Source organism: Glycine max, chromosome 7 (assembly GCF_000004515.6).
Source record: "Glycine max cultivar Williams 82 chromosome 7, Glycine_max_v4.0, whole genome shotgun sequence".
NCBI classification, from domain to species: domain Eukaryota; kingdom Viridiplantae; phylum Streptophyta; class Magnoliopsida; order Fabales; family Fabaceae; genus Glycine; species Glycine max.
The window spans coordinates 16,765,690-16,788,078 of record NC_038243.2 but is presented as its reverse complement, the minus strand read 5'-3'; the positions used below and the strand labels follow the sequence as shown (position 1 = coordinate 16,788,078).

Genomic DNA, 22,389 nt, shown 5'->3' with positions numbered 1-22,389 from the left:
AGTACCCTCCGGAACCTCCGCTCAGAGCGTAGAGATTCTAGTGCCGATGTTACAGAGTCTCCACCATGGCTTATGCCTGGTGATGCAGAGTATCCATGATCTGGCTCAGCATCGGCCCATTATGAGCATGAAGGCATTTATGGCCCAAGTGGCCTGGCCAGGAGTCCAACATTCTCCTCTGGGGGGAGGTAAGGCTCCTACAGCCTAGGAGTCGCAGTCAGAGGCTGAGCCAGAGGCATCACCAGAGGTCACACCACTTGTGGAGATCGCAAAGGATGAGGATGGCACCGAGGACACAGATTACATAGTAGATATGGCAGCGGCGTAGAGCACTTGGGATCCCTGGCCCACTCTAGCACCAGAGACATCTCAGCCAGCTCAGGATGCTCCTTCCTCACCTCATAATGAGCCTACACCGGCACAGGATTGATGACAAGACTTTATTTTATATTTCAGTTTTTAGATACAACTTTTACATTTCAGTTTTAGTCTTAGATTATTTACATTTTTAGAAAATTTTATAGCTCTTTGAACAATTTACATTTATATATATGCATTGGTTTGGTTTGGTTTTAAATTTCTGGTGTTTGTGATTGGTTTTGAAATTGATCGATTGCATGATTTGAGTTAATTGCGATGTTAGATCACGTGCTTTGTGTTGGACCTTGTGGCCTCAGTTATCTTAAGAGGGATAGGCTTAGAATGCAGAAGAAGCAACAACAATCAATTTAACAATGTTCTTTAAACATGCAAGAAAAAATTTATTGCAACAAAATAAATAAGATAAGGGAAGAGAGAATGCAAACACAATTTTATACTGGTTCGGCCACTTCTCGTGCCTACGTCCAGTACTCAAGCAACCCACTTGAGATTTCCACTATCTTTGTAAAATCCTTTACAACTTCTTAATCACACAGGGACAACCCATCCCTTGTGTTCAGGAATCCTTACAACTCAAGAGACCCTCGGTCCCTTAATCAATCTCATTGAGTAAGAAGAATGGAAGAAAAATTCTCTTTTCAATAGAAGAATATTACAATGAAGATCCATGGATGAACTCTTAATGGATTTGCAAGTGTTTTCCCAAGAGTTCTTGAGAGAGCATTTGACAATGAAGTTCTCATGGAATCTCTCTCATTTTCTTTTAAGAGGATAAGACATTTTGGACCAGCAAAACTCTCTCCAAAATTCGTGCCCAAGTCATCTATTTATAGGCCTTTGATGACCATTCACAAATCCAATCAAAAGATGTGACTGTTGGCAGATTTTCTAAAAACTCTCCACTGGTAATCGATTACAATGTCTGTGTAATCGATTACATAGTTATAATTTGAAGGATCATGACTTTTGAATTTGAATTTAAGAAGTTTCGTTGCTGGTAATCGATTACAGACATATGGTAATCGATTACATGTTGAAAATTCAAATTCAAAACCCTTTTCAACAGCTATTTCTCAACCCTGTCTTCTGGTAATCGATTACCAGAGCCTTGAATGTCTTGAAAGCACTTTGTTTTAAGGCAAGACTTGATCTTGAGTTAATCTTGAAGCAAGGCTTTGTTTATTGAAGCAATCTTGTATTAATCTTGAAGCCATGCTTATCCTTTGAAGTAACTTTGTTTGATTCTTCTTTTGACATCATCAAAATCATGTATACATACATTCACATTCTCCCCCTTTTTGATGATGACAAACATGTGATTTTTTCTCGACACCATCAAAGCTTGCATGATTTACATTCTCCCCCTTTCTCAAGAAAATTCTTCTTGACATCATCAAAATCTTCATGATTTACACTTTGAACAAGTATGCGGTAATTAGAAGAGAAAGAGCATGAATTAGGGACGTGAGTGAAATTGTTAGTTTGTGTGATAGATAAATTGTGAAGGCAATCATTAGCCATAACCCAGTGAGTTATGTGAATAGAGAAAAATATTTAGCAACATCAAAGTAAGTTCAGTAGAATAACCCAATGCTTGTTACTTGACTGTTTTACTTCTCAACTTTTAGATATTTTAATCTGTAGTTAATTAGACTTTTAGACAAAAACCTTATTCAACATTCACTGGCTTTATACAAATGTTTGCTCATTGAACATATATTTTCTGAATGAAACAAGTTCCCTGTGATTCGATACTCGGTTCTTACCGTTTTATATTACTTATGCGATTTAGTACACTTGCTGATTAGCATCGCAGAATATTATTGAACCAGTTTTGCTGCAAAACAGCAGCCTACTTGCTAAATAAAGTTCCTACAAAAGCAATCTCTACAACTCCATATGAGATATGGAAAGGAAAGAAACCAAGTCTTAAACACGTCAAGGTCTGGGGTTGCCCTGCATATGTTAAAAGATTGCAAACAAATAAACTTGAGGCAAGGTCTGATAAGTGTAGATTCATTGGTTATCCTAAAGAAACAATGGGATATTATTTCTACCAACCTTTTAGCCATAAAGTGTTTGTGGCAAGAGGAGCAACCTTTTTGGAAAGAGAGACTCTTGTAGAAGGAAACCATGGTAAAGAAATTGAACTTGATGAGACTCAAGTCACCAATGATAACATAACTCAAGAACATGAGATGGAAACTGAGAGGCCTTTCTTTGATGTTTTGAAATTAGGACAAAGCTCTTCAACTCAAACGATTATGGCTCAAGAACCAGCTATTGTTCAAGAACAAGTCATTGTTCAAGAAGAAGTTAATGAACCAATCTTAGAACAATTGCAGCAACCTTTGAACCCAACACAAGAACCTCTTAGAAGATATACTTAAATGCATCGTGCACCTGATAAATTAAACTTAATGGTGCAAGATGACATGTCAAATGAGGTTTATCATAATGATGATGACCCTAAGAGCTATAAAGAGGCCATGAGAAGCTCGGATTGCAACAAATGGAAAAAAGCCATGGAATTTGAAATACAATCAATGAAGATCAACAAAGTATGGACTTTAGTTGAAGCTTCAAAGGATATAAAACCACTTGGTTGTAAATGGGTTTACAAGAAAAAGATTGGAGCAGATGGAAAGGTCGAGACCTATAAAGCTCGCCTTGTTGCTAAAGGATATTGTTAGCAAGAAAGAATAGATTATGACGAAACATTTTCCCCTATGGCAATGCTCAAATCAATTCGGATTCTACTTGCCATAGCAGCATACTATGATTATGAGATATGGCAAATGGATGTGAAGACAACTTTCCTTAATGGTGAGTTGAAAGAGGAAGTGTACATGACACAACCTGAAGGATTCACATCATTGGTTGGTTGTAATGAAGTTTGCAAGTTGCAACAATCTATATATGGATTGAAACAAGCTTCTAGAAGTTGGAACATTCATTTTAATAAGACAATCAAAAAGTTTGAGTTTGTTAAATATGCGGAAGAGCCATGTGTTTACAAAAAGGTCAATGGGAGTGCAATTATTTTCTTAGTGTTATATGTAGATGACATATTACTAATTGGAAACGACATACCAACATTGCAAGGCACAAAGATTTGGCTATCAGAACAATTCTCCATTAAGGATTTGGGAGAAGCAGTTTATATTCTAGGTATAAAGATTTTTATAGATAGATCTAAAAGGTTGCTTGGACTCTCCCAATCTATATACATTGATACTATCTTAAAGAGATATAACATGGATAATTCCAAACGAGGCTATTTGCCTGTAGGTGTTGGAATTTCTCTTAGTAGGGAGAATTGTCCAACAACTCCTGAAGAAAGAGAACGCATGAGTAGAGTACCATATGCTAGTGTAGTGGGAGCTATCATGTACACCATGACTTGTACACTTCCTGATGTCGCTTATGCACTAGGTGTAACTAGTCAATATCAAGCAAACCCTGGTGAGGAACATTGGAAAGTGGTTAAGACCATACTTAAGTACTTAAGAAGAACTAAAGACCAATTCCTCATTTATGGAGACTCTGAATTGAAACTGAAGGGTTATACTAATGCAAACTTTACATCAGACAAAGATGATAGCAAATCCATTTCAGGATATGTTTTCACTTTAAATGGTGGTGCGGTAAGTTGGAAAAGTTCCAAGCAAGCTGTGGTAACAAATTCAACTACTAAAGCAGAATATATAACAAGTGAAGCCGCTAAAGAATTCGTTTGGATGAAAAAGTTCATATTTGAACTTGGTGTGGTTCCTTCAATAGAAGAGTTGGTCCCATTATTGTGCGACAATAATGGGGCTATTGCTCAAGCAAAGGAACCAAGATCACACCAGAAGTCCAAACATATTTTGCCAAGGTATCACTTGATTAGAGAGATAATAGAATGTGGTGATGTTAAGATTGAAAAGGTAGATGGAAAGGAGAATGCAGTGAATCCCTTCACCAAGGCGCTTGGCATAAAAGAGTTTGACAAGAACAAATATGAATTAGGAATGAAGTTCATGAATGATTGGCTCTAGGCAAGTGGGAGATTGTTGGGAATAAATTTGTATGCCCACGATCCAAGTCATCATGTAATCAATTCTAATTTTAATAATAAAATATTATTTTATTTTCATTGTCATATTTCACTATTTGATTAAATGGTCCATTTGATAATGTCCTTGATTAAAATTAAAGACTTGTTATTATTATAGAGATTATGATAATGAGAAACAAGTTTGTTCTAATTTTAATCTAAATCGTTCATGATCATAGGATTATTGTAAATAGGATATCAATAATCTGGATAGATTAATATATATGTGATAGTATTTATTGGATAAATATTAATATATCTCATTTATTAATTTGTATATATAGATGAGTCACATGTTGATGTGATCATTGAACTGACTCAATTGAAATTTTCTAATGGTTAAAATTTACCATAAACTGTCAATAAAATATTCTCAAGAAGAGGTATAATAGCTTTCTTTGACCTGAGATTTTCATAGTAATTAACAGGTTATTTGTTGTATTTTGATTCCAGACACCTAATGCTTTAGAGCACTTGTTGAATGGATATTGGATATGATTAAATACCTATAGAATTAATGATTAATCAAGAAGGAATCCATCAACTCTTGGTAATGAGTTTGAGCTCTATGAATAAAATTATATCTTGGTCAGGAAAATTAAATGAAAGAAGAAATGAGTTTCTTAAGTCATTATGAGTTAACTCAAAAGGGTTTGACAATAATACCATACTCTAGAGTTAACCCAGAGCTGTACAGATGGAAGAAATTATTACACTACTATTCTAATGGTTCTTGAAAGTAAAATGTTACTTCATGATATCCGAACATTAAGGAGTGTTTCTAGACCCCTACCTTGATTAGTATATTAATTTGATTGATATATTATCGGCTTAGTATTGAACCAACGGGGTCACGCACAAACGAGTGTTCTAATTTCTGTTAAAGAAATTATTTTAATATTTGATGATTAATTAAATTAGAGAATTTAATATGATCAAATGATTAATTGATTTTAAAAAAAGGTGAAATGTTATTATATTTTTGCTAGCACTGAAAATATAAATAATATGAAAGATTTGGTGAAAAAAGAGAAACAAACATGTATGATTTTGTATTTGGAATTTGGGTTGAAAATGCGGCTAGATACAAGTTTGATTTGGTCAATTATTATTTCAATTTTAATTGCCAAATGGTTAGCAATAAAAGGTAACAAGAAATAATATAGCTTAAAAAATGATACTATCAATAATGATTTTTATTTGATCTGAAATTTGGTATCCTTAGCGTGCTATAAATAGAGCATTGAGTTGCACGTTGAAATAATCCTAATATCATTTTTCTATTCTTATTTTTTCACTTGTCAAAATTATTGACGAATAGAGGTGAGTCTCGGTGTGGATACACGTAGAGTTTTCACACTATTGAAAAAATTTTATGGTTCAAGAGCTCATCAACACATATTTTTAATATGTCATCGGTTTATAATATAATTTAAATACAAAATAGATCTTTTTATTATGTAATGTGTGTTTTTGAATACCCTTTTTCTAATACCAAATCCAAGAGTGGAAGTTTATGGAATCTATCAGTTGTAGAAAATGAAATAATTAAGCCCTGTTGAAAAATGATGTTATTCTCTACTGCCATATTGACCAAACAATCACGTGCCATAACAACATCCATGACCTCTTGATTTTCGTGCCTCCCATTTCGAGGGAGGAACAACATCAAACTCAATCTATGCATAAGAAGTTTGTCCATATCTTTGATGAATAATATGTATCCTCACAAGCAAAGTTACATAAAACACAATATTTTTTTTCTGTTACTACTACAAAATAAGCATTTTACGACGCACATTCTAAGACGGTTCTTTGCGACCGTTTTAGAATGTGATGCAGTGGCAAACTTGTAATTAAGTAGTGGAAATTTGCTTTCTACGACGTTCATACTAAGACGATCGTTAATAACCGTCTTAGAATGTGCATGGTTGGTTTTTTCATAATTCTTGGCAAAATAACAACGATGGGTTTCAATGAAAACCGCCTTCGTTGCATTTAGTCATAATTAGGTTTAAACCTAATTTGCACACCAGTCCGTAGCTATTGAACTCATCTCTCTACTGATCAGCTTTGTACCTCTTAGTTCTCGGCGTGAAAATACCTTTGGTGCTCCGGCGTGAAAATACCTCACCTTTGTTCTAACTATATACCTTGCATTCGTAGTTCCCGGCCTCATCTACTCACCTTTGTAGCTCGTAGTCCACGGCATGAGTTCGTAGCTCATTTATTGACGCACATTGTCTTCGAGAGTGTCTGAATAGGCTGTAGTGCCGCGGTCGTGTCGTTTTAGCTAGTAAGTACCTATGGTTGTTGTTGTTATCATTTCCCTCTCACACTTCAATTGCTAGGGTTCTTACAAGCAGTAGATTCGATTTACATAATGATTTTGGCATGCCCTTTTTTAGGCTTTTAAATAAATTGGTCAAAATGTTGTTTAATTGAAGATATTATTTTTTTGTAATTAGGGTTTGTATGTCATTCTATTTTCGTTATATAGACATTCTGCCATATGCATGTGTGTGTTAATTTTATTTATGAAAACAATGTTGAATGTTGTGTAAATGGAAAGTTTGGGTTGCTCAGGAATCAAACAAGTTTGTACAACTTGAAGCCTTTTGATTTTCTTCTTCACAGTAGCCTACCAATGGAAAACAATTTTGCATGATGCAGAAAAGAGAGAAAGAGTCTGGTACTTGGAGCCTTTTGATTTTCTTCTTCACAGGAGCATATATATAATTTTAATGAAGTTTTTCTTCTTCTTTTTATGAAAAGCTTTTGGAGCTTGATTTGTATAGTTGGCTTTGGCTCAGTTTAGTTTATTATCATCCATAAGCTTTCTTTAGTGTACTGATATGTTCTTCTTTTTGGTGTTGATTGATTTTCAGAAGAATAATTATGGGTTGTCATAAAATAGCCAACTTTGCGTGATTGATATGTCTGATTTTGGTTAGGTACTGTAGAGTGTTGAGTGTGATGTTTGTGAATGTTTTGTTCTCTAGTTTATGTTGGTTTCTGAGAAAGCTTTGGGAAATGTGGAATCAATGGAAAAAAGAAGCATGTCTCTTGGTTTTTAATGATTATTAACTTCCAAAGGACCATTTCTGTTTGTCACTGCATTTTAGTATTGCTTTTATTTTTTCATGGGTTATATATTTTTTTATTCTATTTTTTCGTTCATCAAAATTCTTTTTGTGGGATCTTATGATTTTCCATTTTCCTTTGTGAGTGTTTATGATATTTTTGGTTAGAAGGAAAGAAAATCAGGAGTAAAGAAAACAAATAATATTGTATTTCCTTTTATTTAGATGGAGAGAAAATAATAAGAGAAATAAAAAAGAGAAGGTTTATTTCTAAAAAAATAAAATTGTTTTATTTTTCTTTTCTATCCCTTGTTTTTCAATTCATATTTCAAACTTTTCTCTACTTTTCTTATTTTCCTTCTATCATACCAAAAAGAATGTGAATTAGAAAAATTTAAGGAAAAATTTTCATTTTTTATGTTCCAATTCTAATAATTCATTTTCCTTGTGGGCTCATTTATCTGACTGTTCATGGTAAATTTAATTTTGTAAATATGATAATTTGTTATATATGATAAATTTAATTACGACATACATTATTATTTAATTATAATTTTTTATGTTCCAATTCTAATAATTCATTTTTTATGTTCCAATTCTAAAAATTTTCTACGACTTACATTATTATTTAATTATAATTTCTTATATATGATCAATTTAATTTTGTGAATTTTTATAATAAATATCTGAAAATATAATTTTTCATGAGTTAATGGTATAAAAACTTTTAAACTCACATAACATACTTATTAAACTTTTAGTTTATTGACAATATTAAAATTTATACTAGAAATTAATTTACTTTCACTGATTTAGAATGTTAAAATTATTTATTATAAATATTTTGTTATAATATATTTTTAATCATTGATGAAAACTTAGAAACATGAAACATCACTTACGTTACCTTTTGAAATGAAGAGCAAATGAAGTAACAGTTGATATCAATGATTTTCTCAAGTTTTGATTATTTTTTGTAGGATGTTAAGTGTCAGGGCTGCTTCAACATGTAAGTAGAAACTTTGTTTTATTGTTTATATATATATATATATATATATATATATATATATATATATATATATATATATATAATTGATTGTAATTATAATGATGTTTAAATAAGTGATGTGAATTTGGTTGTGTAATTGATGGTTATTTTTACAATAACATGTTTTGTATGCTTCGATGACGTGTTAGTGTCAATAATGTCCATATGTATTGTGATACCAGCAATATACATTCCATAAAATAGTCCATCATTCTACGTGCTTTGTGGTTTTGTTTACTATCTTTGATGCCATCATCTTATGTAACAGCAAATATAATTGGGAATTGTTTGTTTGGTGTGTTAGGCTGCCTTTCTTTTCCCAGGAAATTGTCTGCTTGTTGTGTAGATCCTCTGCCTATTGATTATGTTCAACATACAAGTAAATGCCGAATACTAGTTTTCTTTGTTTCAATAGCAGTTTATTTTATTGGTCCCCCCTAGAACTGGTAAAACAATGTTTGCAAAGGCAATTGCGTTAAATTTGTCTCTAAGTGTATTGATTTCACCTTTATTAGTTTGTTGTGCATATCAACTCATTTCCTTGCCTCTTTTTTCTTGAGTGGTTGGGTGAGAAATATGTGAAAACTAATTTGGTGAGGGTGAGAAATATGTGAAAGCTGGTTTGGTGAGGGTGAAAAATTAAGGCGATTGCAAAAATAACCGTCGTAGAATGACAACATAAAAAGCACTATTCTAAGACGGTTATTTTTATAACCATCTTAGTTTCTAAGACATACTACGACAATTCTTTTAGAACCGTCTTAGAAATCGCACATTGATTATGCCATACTAAGACGAGTGGACTGAAAATCGTCTTATTATCTACTAGATTCTAAAATAGTTATTCAATAACCGTCGTAGAAAATAATAGATATTAAGACGGTTCATTTTCGTAAGCCCGCCTTTGTATGTATTAGATTCTAAGACGGTTATTTAATAACCGTCTTAAAAAACGTTACTTTTTATGACGGTTTAAAAACCGTCGTTGTAAATGCATTGTCATATTACGACATCAACTTTAAAGACGATTCAAAACCATTGTAAAAGGTCTTAAATAACCGAATTAAAAGAGCGTTTTTGTAGTAGTGTGTCCATCTGTTATATTGCGCCATTCCAAAAATTAACTTGTACAATTTAATTTGATTTTAATTTAAATGTGGAGTTTGAATTATTTTACATTTTTATTAAGTTATTTTATACTTTTAAGTTCTAGTTCAAAAAAATATCTAAATTAACTTTTATATAATAAATCTGCTATTTCATTCATACACATAAAAACAATAAACTCCAATTTATATTATTGACTTCCAAGGTCGATCGGTTAAAACATTTCACTTTGAAATTCCTAAACATTTCTAATAGAAATTATTTTTTGCTGGCAATATGATGCCATTTTTTTGGTAACATTAGATACCATTAGATATACTTATGACACACGTAGAAGAAAATGCACGCGACAAATGGTGTTGATTTCTGATCATAAGTAGTACTGCACTGTGCAACCTGGTTAACATTTAGGAAGATCAGCTGGTGGTGGAGGGACTGAAGTTAAAGGAGTTGGTCCGTTCTCAACCTCAAAAATCATGGCTAGTCCCCACGGAACATGGTCTTCCATATGGCAATGCACAAGCCAAACCCCTATAAGTAATGAAGATATTAAAGTCTGTTACCATAGCTAGTCTAGCTAGTTGATATGGCAACATCCGAATTTAGCATTATAAATATATAGTAGTAAGTTACTTGCAACATATATACTCTACTTGACTTTTCTTTTATGTAGATCAAATGTAATGTAACTAATGCAAAGTTTGGAAAAAAAAATTGAATAAGCACTAAGAGAGAAAAAAATAGGATGATAATTAAAATAAATTAAACTTCTCTCATAAATTAAAATTAAATTACACATGCATAAATTAAAATTTAAAAAGGTTAAATGAGAAAACTTTTTAAAAAATAACTTATGCATAATTAAATTGATTTTAACAAGAGAATATTATTTCATTAGTATTTGTTAAAAATGTTAATCCAAAAACAACCGATATGTACAATTATAAAACAATGTGACATGACAAACTACGAAAAAACATTAGTTGATGCTGTAAATTAAAGAAATGAAGAGAATCAACACCTGGATTGTTTGCTTGGAACCTGATGACAGTCCATCCTCCCATAGGCACACCAACAGTGTTGCGTAATTGCGGATTCACCAAATTAAACTTAGCCCTATCCTTCCTGTTGAAATTCCCGAACCCTTGAGCCAAAACATGGAAGCTATACCCATGAATGTGCATGGGGTGGTTTTGGCCCCCAAGAAGTGCTGTATTCTGAAACACAACCTCCACCGTTGAATTGAACCTGAGCTTCTTAGCCCTGGTTGATTTTGGCGCAAATAGAAGGTTCGTATTGTTAGCGTCGTTCAGATTCGTGAAGTCAAACAGAACCGGAGGCTTGTCAGGGAAATCCCTAGTGTAAACACTGCTCTTGTTTTTATAGAATGCTTCCAACAAAGAAAGCTTCACACCCGCGGGAACAGAAAATGACTCATTGTTCATGCTGGCAGAAAATCTGTGACCATTTGGACCCTTACACGTGGCGTTGTTGGGATTCTTGGAATCACACAATTCTAGGTTGAACCCAATGGTAATGAACATGTGCTCATCCACCTTACGTGGCACAGGAACCCAGTGTGGGGCCCTCACTTTGCTAGTTATGACGTTGTAGAATTTAGTATAAGCCGTGTCCGTGTCGTTGAAGGGGGGTAGAACTGGCATTATGGGCTTTGACGATGGCGGGGCATTTTCGTAAATGACCGTGCCGCGAGCTACGTTGGCGTCGAAGTCTTCGAGACCAACAACGTAAGGAGATGCAACCATGTAGTACGAGCCAGTGGGTTGATTCGCTGTGAATAACACGTCAGCACTCTGGCCAGGGGCAATGACGATGAGGTCGGAGACGTAGTGGTCGGTGTAGGAGGCATCGACGGCAACAACTGTGAAATTGTGGTTCGCTATCTTGAAGAATAGGTCGTAATTGAGTGCAGCGTTGATCATTCGGAGCATGTAGGTCTTCCCTTGCTTAACTTTCATCTTAAATGTCTCTGAATTATAATCAGAAGGTCATACATACATAGACCTTAAATTCATGAATTTAGAAGAGTTCTAATGTTGAATATCAGAGCATGATATTCACATGCATGTTTGAATTGAATTCAAGTGACCTACTAGAAATTGTTCATGGCACTTGGAAAATCTAAGGACTACTTGAAAATTTAATAATGTTACATTAATTTTTTAATTAAGAAATTAAGTTAGAAAACTAGGATACACTCCTAATATTATCGAAGAGTAAGTCAATGACATGTATATAAGTTGTGATTACCAATAAAGGTTCATCTAGATGATTAACTACTATATAATATAAGCTTGAACCACAAATTTATCTATTTGATTGCAGCTACTGATTAACTAGTTCTTAATGAAGTGTCATACAATTTTCCTACCAAGAAAGAAAAAACAATGGTAGGGGATCGAGCCCACACCCATGGAGAAGATAGGAATTTGTAATAATCTTTAAATATTCGTGTCAACCCACCCACATTGGTAATGTATTACATTAATAATAGGATGAGTATTTGTATATATATATATATATATCTTTTTATACAAGTAAATTTAATTTTATGTTAGCACATATGTTACTATTAGTTTAGATATATATTGTTTACACTAATACTATTTTAATTTTATAAAACACAATCTATATTAATGAGATCTAACCTAACAACTAATAATTTTTTGTATTGGTGTAAAAAATGGTATACTTGTTAATTAATGGAGGTAATTAAACATACCATTTTCAGTACAATTCATGAGATGGCCGCTAGTCAAACCATTGATTGTAAAGGCGTAAGATATGTTTGGTCCTCCGCCACTGGCCTGTGCTTCGGTAGTAATATCCTCAACTCTAGAATTATACAAATCTCCTGCATTTTTAAATTAGAAAATATTATCATGAAAATATTACGACATTTTGAAGTAACTGTAGATTTTACAATTATACAAGATGATAGTATCAGCTAGATTTCCTTCGCAGATACAGAAGAAACCTCTTATGGTAGAACAATGGAATGACCCTTCATTGATAATATTAAAAGTATACGTGTAAAAGAAATAGAAGTACCCATTTTTTTTTATAAAAAAAAAAACAGCTAATACCTAATATAAGAGGAATTTGCTTGTACGGTTTAGGAAATGGAAATCGGCCTGAACGAGGCTTAATGATGAAAGCACCATGAACTGTTGCTCGTAAATATGATGCATGAGCATGCCACCATACTGTTCCTTCTTGTTGTGTCACGTTGAATTTATATGTGTATTTACTTCTGGGTCTAATTGTACATTGAGTTATATATTCAGGACCGTCTGCCCAAGGACTAAAGAGCTGTAACACTCCATGCCTACACATATATAGTTCAAAATTTCATTTACAATGATGCATTAACTTAAATGAAACATAATTTTGTGGGCGTTGCAAATAAAAAAGAGAGTATAAATATTCACATGATTTACTTTGGTAGTAGTTTAAGTCTAGCAATTGATGATTTATCAAATGAATGGTCATATCTTAATTTTATTTGAAACCAAATTAAGAACAAGAAGTTGGTTTCTTAAATGCGATAGAAAATAGTATATACTGATTTCTTGTCTCTTTCTTCTTGTTTTTCTGAATTTCTTGTCTCTTTCTTATCTCCTCAGTTAAAAAATAACGCGTGGTTAAAAGGTAATGTAATTAATATACTCTTTGTTAATTTTTTTCCCAGTTTTGCTAAAATACCAATTGTTTTAATTGAGGACATAGGGAAAGCGACTAAATAGGTCAGATAGCTAGGTTACTTGGTTTATGATATACTGGATATAAATAGTAATTATATATTCCATGGACAAAAAAGTACTACTACTAGATATGGCATCTTATTTAAATAAGGGAGGGCACAATTAATATCATGGTGGTGTGTGGGTCTAGCTAATTTATAATGGCTCCACATATTAATTACGAGGAATCTTCGCCATTCATGTGGGTATTTGAGTCTATAGACCTTGGTAGGGCTAGTAAGTACTAGTGCTAAACATTTTTTAGGCTCCATTAATTAATTAAGAAGATAATTTCTTATATTTCATGCTATTTTGTTGAATTCTCTAAGGATACACATATGGAAGAGGGTTTACCAATGAAGAGTGATATCATACGGTCCCTCGTTCAATACATGGACAATTACAGTGCCACCTTCGTGGACATTTATCGTTGGCCCTGGGAAAAGTCCATTAACTGTCACAATCACTTGCTCCTTGCAAAAACGTTTGATAGTCGTGTTTTGAACCTGAAATTGGTGAAATACATGAAATTGCAATAGTATGAACATCCCTTCATACGAAATTTCGTTCGACAAAGAATCTACAGACGTAAATGTGTTTTTAATAATGTATATATATTAGATTAAAATTTTATGGCTCAATATCTAATATGAGAAAGGTTAGACACTAACGTACGTAGAGCCAAGTTTACTGCATACTGTTGTTAGGTGAGGAGTTGAGATAGTTGTGTTAGACTAATGTTGTGATCTTAAGTGGTTGATTAACACACCAAAAGAAAAAAGAGAAAGAAAGAAAAAACTATGTAGACAGCACTAAGTTGCTTACATAATTAAACAACCATGAAGAGAGAAAAGAAATCAAATGGGGTAGTAATTTACTTTGAAAATGTGTTCCACGATAGCTGCTGAAGCCAGGGAAGAAGCTAGAAGGGCAAAAACAAAAACACATGCTAGAGAAAACGAGAATAGCTTCATGTTTAGGCGGGGAAACTAAATGATAGGATAAGACTATTGCTATGAATAAGTTTACTTGGATGTTTTAGTTTATCACATAGGCTACATATATATATAGTCCATGAGATTTGTCATTTTCTGTATTTGCGTGTTCATTTAGAATTATTTAAACAAGCAGCTCCAATGTGATTTGTAATTGAGTTGACGAGGAAGCAAGATAAAAAAATTTACACTATGACATCAATAATGTGGGCCTGGAAATATTAAATTAATGACAAGAAATGATGGCGCTTCGGCCTTCGACGAAAAAAATTGTCATGCATGAATATTTGATGATACACATATAGGAGTGCTACCTGACCAAGCATATTTTGATTAATATTTTTAGAGGGAAAAAATTATTATGGATATCAAAAGCTTAAGATAATTTTACACTCAACAAGTATCAAATTGAATTATTTATTCACCATGACTGTATAATCATTAATCGCATATTTGATATATTTTGCAAAATGTAAGAAAATAAAGTAAAATAATTTTAGCTGTATGCATTTTGCAAATGTGTTCGGCCATAACGAGTAACTAAATTCGTACATTTAGCTTATTTTTAATCTCACTTTTCTATTCTTTTAAAATGTTATCTTTCTTTGTTTTTTTCTTTCTTTCACTTCAGCTTTCTACTAATACAATCCAAAATTGGGATGTATGTTTAACTTTATCTCTATTTACGATTTTTCTTGTAAAACATTCTTTATAAATATTAGGAAACTTTTTTTATAAAAAAAAGTATTAGGTAATACTATATATATATATATATATATATATATATATATATATATATATATATAGAGAGAGAGAGAGAGAGAGAGAGAGAGAGAGAGAGTAAATAGAGAAAAGTTACAGGAAGCCGTGTAGGAAAAGAGACGAGGAAAGTTGACCAAAGTATTAAATAATACATAAGAGTTTCAATGCAAATGTTACCACCGACTATATTATCTTAGGGAGCGGTATTAAATCTTTGTAAAATAAAGTTATTAATCAATCTAAACATTTTTTTAAAGGAAATCAAACCTAAACATTCAATTAATGCTATTTAGGTTCATTCGAATTAGTTATCCAAAAAACGGTTCATGCAAATGAGTTTGATTTTGATGTACTTGTGCATTCCTTTCATAAGTCTAAGATGGTATGACTCAATTAATTAGTTAACCAGGATGCATAGATTATTGTAAATTTTATGGCAATATCTTCAATTTTTATGAATAAAGAAAAATACACTTGTTTCATAATAATAAATAATTACATAGTAGGAATATTATTTGTTTTTACGAAGTCAGATTGATAATTCAACTTAATTATGTACGTAGCTCTAAAGCGAGGCTATAAAGAGCAAGTAATGGCGCATGATATCTCTTCATATGTTTTAAAAACATAAGAAGAGTACCACTTTATTCGTATGATTAGTGAAGAGATAGCATGTCCATCATTTTTTTCATTAGAAGTAATTAACATGTTACTTATCAGATATAGACTTGAGATCATATTTATTTGATTGCTCCTTTAAAATTAATATGGCATATAATTTTTTACTTCATATTGGAACGAAAAAAAATATGAAAACTGTGTTACTTATTGTCAAATAATATATGACTTTGTAAATCATCAAAATTTAAAAATAGGATATAATACATATATATCCCATCTGTTTTCTTGGTAACTGGATAATATCACGTTTTAAAAAGATTATCCATTCCCCTTTGATCATTATATATAATATTTCAGTGTGAGGTATACATATATGAAATAATGTTTTTCTCACGCTCCTTAGTTTATTTTATGCTCTATCTACACACTCTCCTCTTATAATAATAATAATAATAATAATAATAATAATAATAATAATAATAATAATAATTTTATTTAATTAATTATATTCCCCTTTTTTAACTGTTAAGAGATAGGTGCGAGCATATATAATATTACAATCTTAATTAGGTATATAAACATATCATTATTAATATCTATGAGTATGAGTACGACAAAATGCTAAATTGATTGACTCACAAGAACAAAAGAAAAGGTTAGCTGTTGTTTCTGTGATCCAAATCATGGACTTCTCCAGAACGGAAGGGGAATGGTTACTGGTTAGCCTCTTCAGCTTTTGGCAGTTTGCTATGTCCTGCATGAAGGATGTCTTCGTCGTGATCTACGACAGATGATGATAGGGTTTATTTGCCATACCTGGAGACAAATTATTTTTATAAGAACTCACCGTCCGCGTGTGCCTTGGCTCGTTGCACACTAATAATTAAACATTTAAAAGGCATCTAATTCATCCCACTGCTGTGTTTTCTTTATGTATATTTTCTATTTCTTCGTTTTCGCATGTGTGAAATTCCTTGAGTAACCGTGGGATGTTATTTTATTTTTTTTTGAAAGTCAAAATATATATTCATTCAATAAAAAATTCCAAACTGATCTGTACGTACAAGATGTACAAAGGATCAGTGTATACAAAAAATATAAGCCCTTAAACAGAGAATTCCCACTCTACATGCATGCATCCTTCAGTAACTGTAGTCCAAGGATGCAAGCCCATGGTCAATACACCATCAAGAGAAAAAAGTGCCTGGTTGAACACCAAATCTATACGGAATCCAATGCCACGAGACTATCTTAATCGGTGAAAAAATATCTAAGGACTCTCTAATGTTTTGTTTCTGAAAACAATCGAGTAACCGTGGGATATTATATTGTGTGGCCTAGCTAAGGTCTATCACAACAAGCATCTACGCTTATTAAGGGATGATGTTGAGGGGTTATGGTATTTTTTGACCATTTAACTTAGAGGCAGATCGAGAGGCCAAAGCAGTATAACAAGTTTGGCCTACGCAGACTACCCAAAATTAGGGACCAATTAACCCTTTATGGATGCATCTATAGCTTAGAAGTTCCTTAGTTGATGATAGAATTTGTTTTGACGGTTTTATGTGGTTTTGATTTGAATTAGACTCATGTTTAAGGTCATGTTTGTTACCCCTCAAAATTTTATCCTTTACTTATCTTAAAATACATAATCCTGTTGGTAGAGTAATTCATCGGCTATTTCATTCTTGCAGCAATTTGAACAACTCTTATTTATTTCATTGATTTGTATTATCAGTTACATTATCTCACTTTGTCTTTACTAAATAGTTGTATATGATAATTTATTTTATCCGACGTAGCGTAGATAACCACTTTGGCTTTCTACAAAACATGAAATTTAAGTACTAGATATATTGATAAAACAACTAGAAGAAAAATCGGAATTGGTGGTGTTGCACTCTCAAATCTCCTTCTTAACATTTAGGCAGATCAACAGGTGGTGGAGGGAGTGAAGTTGAAGAAGTTGGTCCATTCTCAACCTCAAAAGCCATGTCTAGTCCCCATGGCACATGATCTTCCACATGGCAATGCACAAACCATACCCCTACAAAAGTAATGAAGATAATATATTAGGGATAACATTTTGGGCTCTATGAAAGACAGAGATAAAAAGAAAAGAAAAGAAAAAAGAAAAAGAAAGTGATATTTATAATAGATGATGTAGAAGAAAAGGAAGATAGAAGAGGGAAAATAAATAAGGTGGAAAAAGGATAAAAAAGAAAATAAGTGTATATATCCTAGTTAGTGCTGTAGGGTTACATCGGAATAATATTATAATAATTACTTGCATGATGTTTCACATTTTATTTTTGAAGTTGAAATGTAAATTATGTAAAGTAATACACGAAAAATTATAAAAAAGTTGTGAAATGACAAAGTGTGAAGTAGAATATATATTAATTATTCTTTAGTTGATGATGCAGTAATGAAATAATCAAAGAGAATGATCAATACCTGGATTGTTTGCTTGGAATCTAATGACAGCCCATCCTCCAACAGGAACAGCAATTGTGTTGCGTAGCTGAGGATTCACCAAATTAAACTTGGTTGAATCTACGGTGGAGTTGAAATTTCCAAACCCTTGAGCCAAAACATGGAAACTAAAACCATGAATGTGAATTGGATGGTTCTGCACACCGACAATCGCTGTATTCTGAAACACAATCTCCACGGTTGAATTGAACTTGAGTTTCTTCGATTTGGTTGATTTTGGTGCAAACAAAAGGTTAGGGTTAAAACTAATATTAGGGTTTGTGAAGTCAAACATAACCGGAGGGTTGTTAGGGAAATCAGCAGTGTAGACTCCACTCACATTCTTAAAGAACGCTTCCAACATAGAGAACCCTCTCCCCTTAGGAATCACAAAGGACTCGTTGTTCATGCTAGAAGAAAATCTCTGGCCAGATGGACCCTGACACGTGGCATTGGTGGCATTCTTAGGATCACACGTGTCTAGGTTTAATCCAATAGTAATGAACATGTGCTCATCCACTTTGGCTGGCACAGGAACCCAGTGTGGGGCCCCCACCTTGCCAGTTATGTTGCTGTAGAATTTGTGAGCCGTTGCTGTGTCGTTTATAGGTGGTAGGGTTGGCATCAAAGGTTTTGATGATGATGGTGGTGGTGCATAGTCGTAAACGACAATGCCACGTGTCGTCGTGTTGTCAATGACGGGAACACCAATAGAATAAGGAGATGCAGCCATATAGTATGAACCTAAGGGTTGGTTTGCTGTGAATAGTGCATCAATGGTTTGGCCAGGGGCAATGACAATGATTTCGGTGATGTAGTGGTCGGTATATGCAGCATCCAAGGCAACAACTGTGAAAGTGTGATTTGCTATCTTGAAGAAAAGATGGTTATTGAGTGCAGCATTGATCATTCGTAGCATGTAGGTCTTTCCTTGCTTCACCTTCATCTTGAATGTCTCTAAATTATGTTCAAAAAGGCATTCATATATGTCATGAATCAATTATCTCAAAAGTTTAAGCGGTTAAATGAAGACTCATGAATGGTTTTGTAGTACATTCCTAACATGATTTTAGCAATAATATCAAGATTTTTAAACTCGCTACAACCACATTTAGTACATTTACTCACAATTTCTCACAATATTAAGAATCGTGACAAAATAACAACCGCAACTTAATTAAAACCTTAATCTCTAACAATATACACCTTGGACTTTTAAGAGTTCAAATGTTGACAAGTTGAACATGCATGAAAGATGATTTCAATTGTTTGCATCAGAACTTATGTGGCCTGAGGAAAGTTGTTCATGTAAATTTCAAAAAATGAATGCTATATGCATCTACAGTAACCAATTAAAACACAAGGAGGAAACATTACGAGTTCGAGAACAATTGAAGAGATCGCCAGGCAAGCCGTTGATTGTGAAAGCATTAGATACATTTGGAGGACCACCGGAGGCCAGTGCTTGCGTTTCAACATCCACAACATTAGCATCATACCAATCACCTATATTTAAATTTAAAAAAACAAATTGATATATCTTGTCTCAGAAGACTAATTTTGTAGTAATATCTGATTTTATAATTATATATTCAGGGGATTGTATAAGGAAGGCTTCCTTCATAGATGTAGAGGACTTGTTATATATATGAAAAAAGGCAAGAGAAAATACGTCAAAAAGAGCCAGAACAAACTTAATTAACAAAAGACATGCAGTACCTAATATAATGGGAACTTGCTTGAAAGGTTTAGGAAAGGGAAATTGCCCTGAACGAGGGTGAATGATGAAAGCACCATGAACAGTGGCACGTAAAACAGATGCATGAGCATGCCACCATAAGGTTCCTTCTTGTTGTGTCACATTGAATTTATAAGTATACTTAGTTCCCGGACTAATTGTGCATTGAGTTACATATTCAGGACCATCTGCCCATGCACTAAACAGCTGAAACACCCCATGCCTACACGTGTGGTTAAAAATTTCATACACAATGAGTCATTAATACTAAAACAGAATTTTAGACACAATGCACAGTAAAAACGAATATAATTCACATAAAATCTTAAGCTGAAGTTTGAGTGTCTAACAATGTTGATTGATCAAATAAACCGTCATATTCATCTTATATCTTACTCAAAACTCAACAAACCGGTGTGTCGTATTAGGTGACCAATAGTAACATAATACATATTCAAAAAGTTTAAATATATTTTTAGTATCCTTTTAAATGTTTTTAATTTTTAATTTAATCCCTTAAAATATTACAAAAATATTATTTAATTCCTTTAAATATCAGAAGTTTCCTATTTAGTATTATCATTTTTCAAGAGATGTGCTAAAAACTTAACAGATAAAAAAAATGAAAAACTAATAAAAAAATGATATGGAAAAGAAATTTTTTTACATAGGCTAAATTATAACCTTTTAAAAATAAAGGACAACCTGATAAAAAGAAATCCATAATATTTTAAAGGACTAAAATGATATTTAAAACATATTTATTCAAAGTTAAGGCTCTAAGATCAGTAGTGCAATTAGGTAAAAATTCTCATTTGATGTGAGAGTCTAATTAATTTTAGATGGCTCCACATATTAGGTGGGATTCACCTCGTCCAAGAGAGTATTTGAGTTCATAGAGCTTGGTAGGGATATTATACATTTTGACCCTCCATAGAGAAGAGATGCTCATTTATAGTATTGACATGCAAACTTTGATCAAGAATAAGTAGACGAAAGATTTCATGCTATTTTAAAATCATGCGTATGGAGGGCTTACCAATGAATAGTGATATTATAGGGTCCCTCGTTCAATAGATGAACAATCACAGTGTCACCTTCACGGACATTAATCTTTGGCCCAGGGAATGTTCCATTAACCGTGACAATCACTCGCTCATTGCACAAGCGTTTGATAGTCTTGTTTTGAACCTGCAACACATGAAATTGCAATAATATGAACACCCCTCCATACGAGAAATTACAAGAGAAATCTATAGTTTTATAAAAACATATATTAATTAGATGGCAAATTTGTGTCTCAACACTTAATATGAGAAAGAGTAAACGCCAACAGACAAGTGTATAACTGTTTATTGTAAATTGCTAGGTGACAAGAGAAATTCTCTAGTTATAATACAATCCTTCTGTACAACTAAGAAAATGTTAGAAAAATAACAGAAGAAAATGAGAAATTAGATGAATGATGTGATAAAGAGAGATAAAAAAAAATGTTGTAAAAGGTATATTATAAAAAAGTATACCTAACAATAATATTATAACTCATAATACATGCAAGATATTAATACACTACTATATAGTGGAACAAAAGAGTATATCAATTACTTTGAAAGTGCGTTCCACTACAGCAGCTGAAGCAAAGGAAGAAGCAAGAAGAGCCATAGCCCATGCAAGAAAAAACACGAAAAGCTTCATGTTTAAGAGGAGAAACCAGAGATCGAGAAGTAGGAATATAGAAGTGAAAGTGTATTGGGATGTTTTAGTACGTTACTGAAATGTAGACCATAGCTTGCTTTCCTGGAAAAACAACATGGACTTCATATATATAGTCAGTGAGATTTGATATTTTCTGTTTGCGTGTTCATTTAGAAACTATTTACACAAGCAATTCCAATGAGATTTGAGTTGGCAATGAAGCAAGCTTAGCATTTTATGACTTTAAGTCAACGATAATTGAGGGCAATATCAAGTTATTGGTATGATAAGAAATGAAACTGCTCCCTTCGACAATAAAATTTGGGATGATCTTTTAAATTGACGATACAAAGGAATATTAATGGTACTTGGCCAAGAATACGTAGGGAAACTATGCAACGTTCTCATTCCTATCTACAGCAAAATGTAGGTATAATTAAAGTTCATTTTCAATGCCCTTTTTTTCATATGTGATTTATCTTATACCCACGTTATATCTTTTTTGTTCGCATTACATCTTTCAATTTTTTATTTTTCTCTTCTTATCTCATATTTCTTCTTCTTTGGATTGTATACACATCCACTTAGAATGTGTTTGTGACAGCTAAAATTATTACGTTT

At 32.8% G+C, this 22,389-nt stretch overlaps 2 protein-coding genes across 2 annotated transcripts; both read right to left on the bottom strand.

Annotated features, from left to right (window-relative positions):
• Positions 1-9,891: 9,891 nt before the first annotated feature.
• On the bottom strand, positions 9,892-14,517 carry LOC100814926 (laccase-7). The gene is made up of 6 exons (XM_003529084.4): positions 14,361-14,517; positions 13,837-13,988; positions 12,826-13,067; positions 12,462-12,593; positions 10,740-11,708; positions 9,892-10,249 (listed from the first exon to the last, which is right to left on the bottom strand). Exons 1-6 carry the CDS (start codon positions 14,454-14,456, stop codon positions 10,119-10,121), a joined length of 1,722 nt encoding a protein of 573 aa, XP_003529132.2. The 5' UTR covers positions 14,457-14,517; the 3' UTR covers positions 9,892-10,118.
• A 3,036-nt stretch (positions 14,518-17,553) lies between these two features.
• LOC100814392 (laccase-7) lies at positions 17,554-21,868 on the bottom strand. The gene is made up of 6 exons (XM_003529083.4): positions 21,679-21,868; positions 21,113-21,264; positions 20,055-20,296; positions 19,713-19,841; positions 18,318-19,292; positions 17,554-17,907 (listed from the first exon to the last, which is right to left on the bottom strand). Exons 1-6 carry the CDS (start codon positions 21,766-21,768, stop codon positions 17,777-17,779), a joined length of 1,719 nt encoding a protein of 572 aa, XP_003529131.1. The 5' UTR covers positions 21,769-21,868; the 3' UTR covers positions 17,554-17,776.
• Between the last annotated feature and the right edge of the window lie 521 nt (positions 21,869-22,389).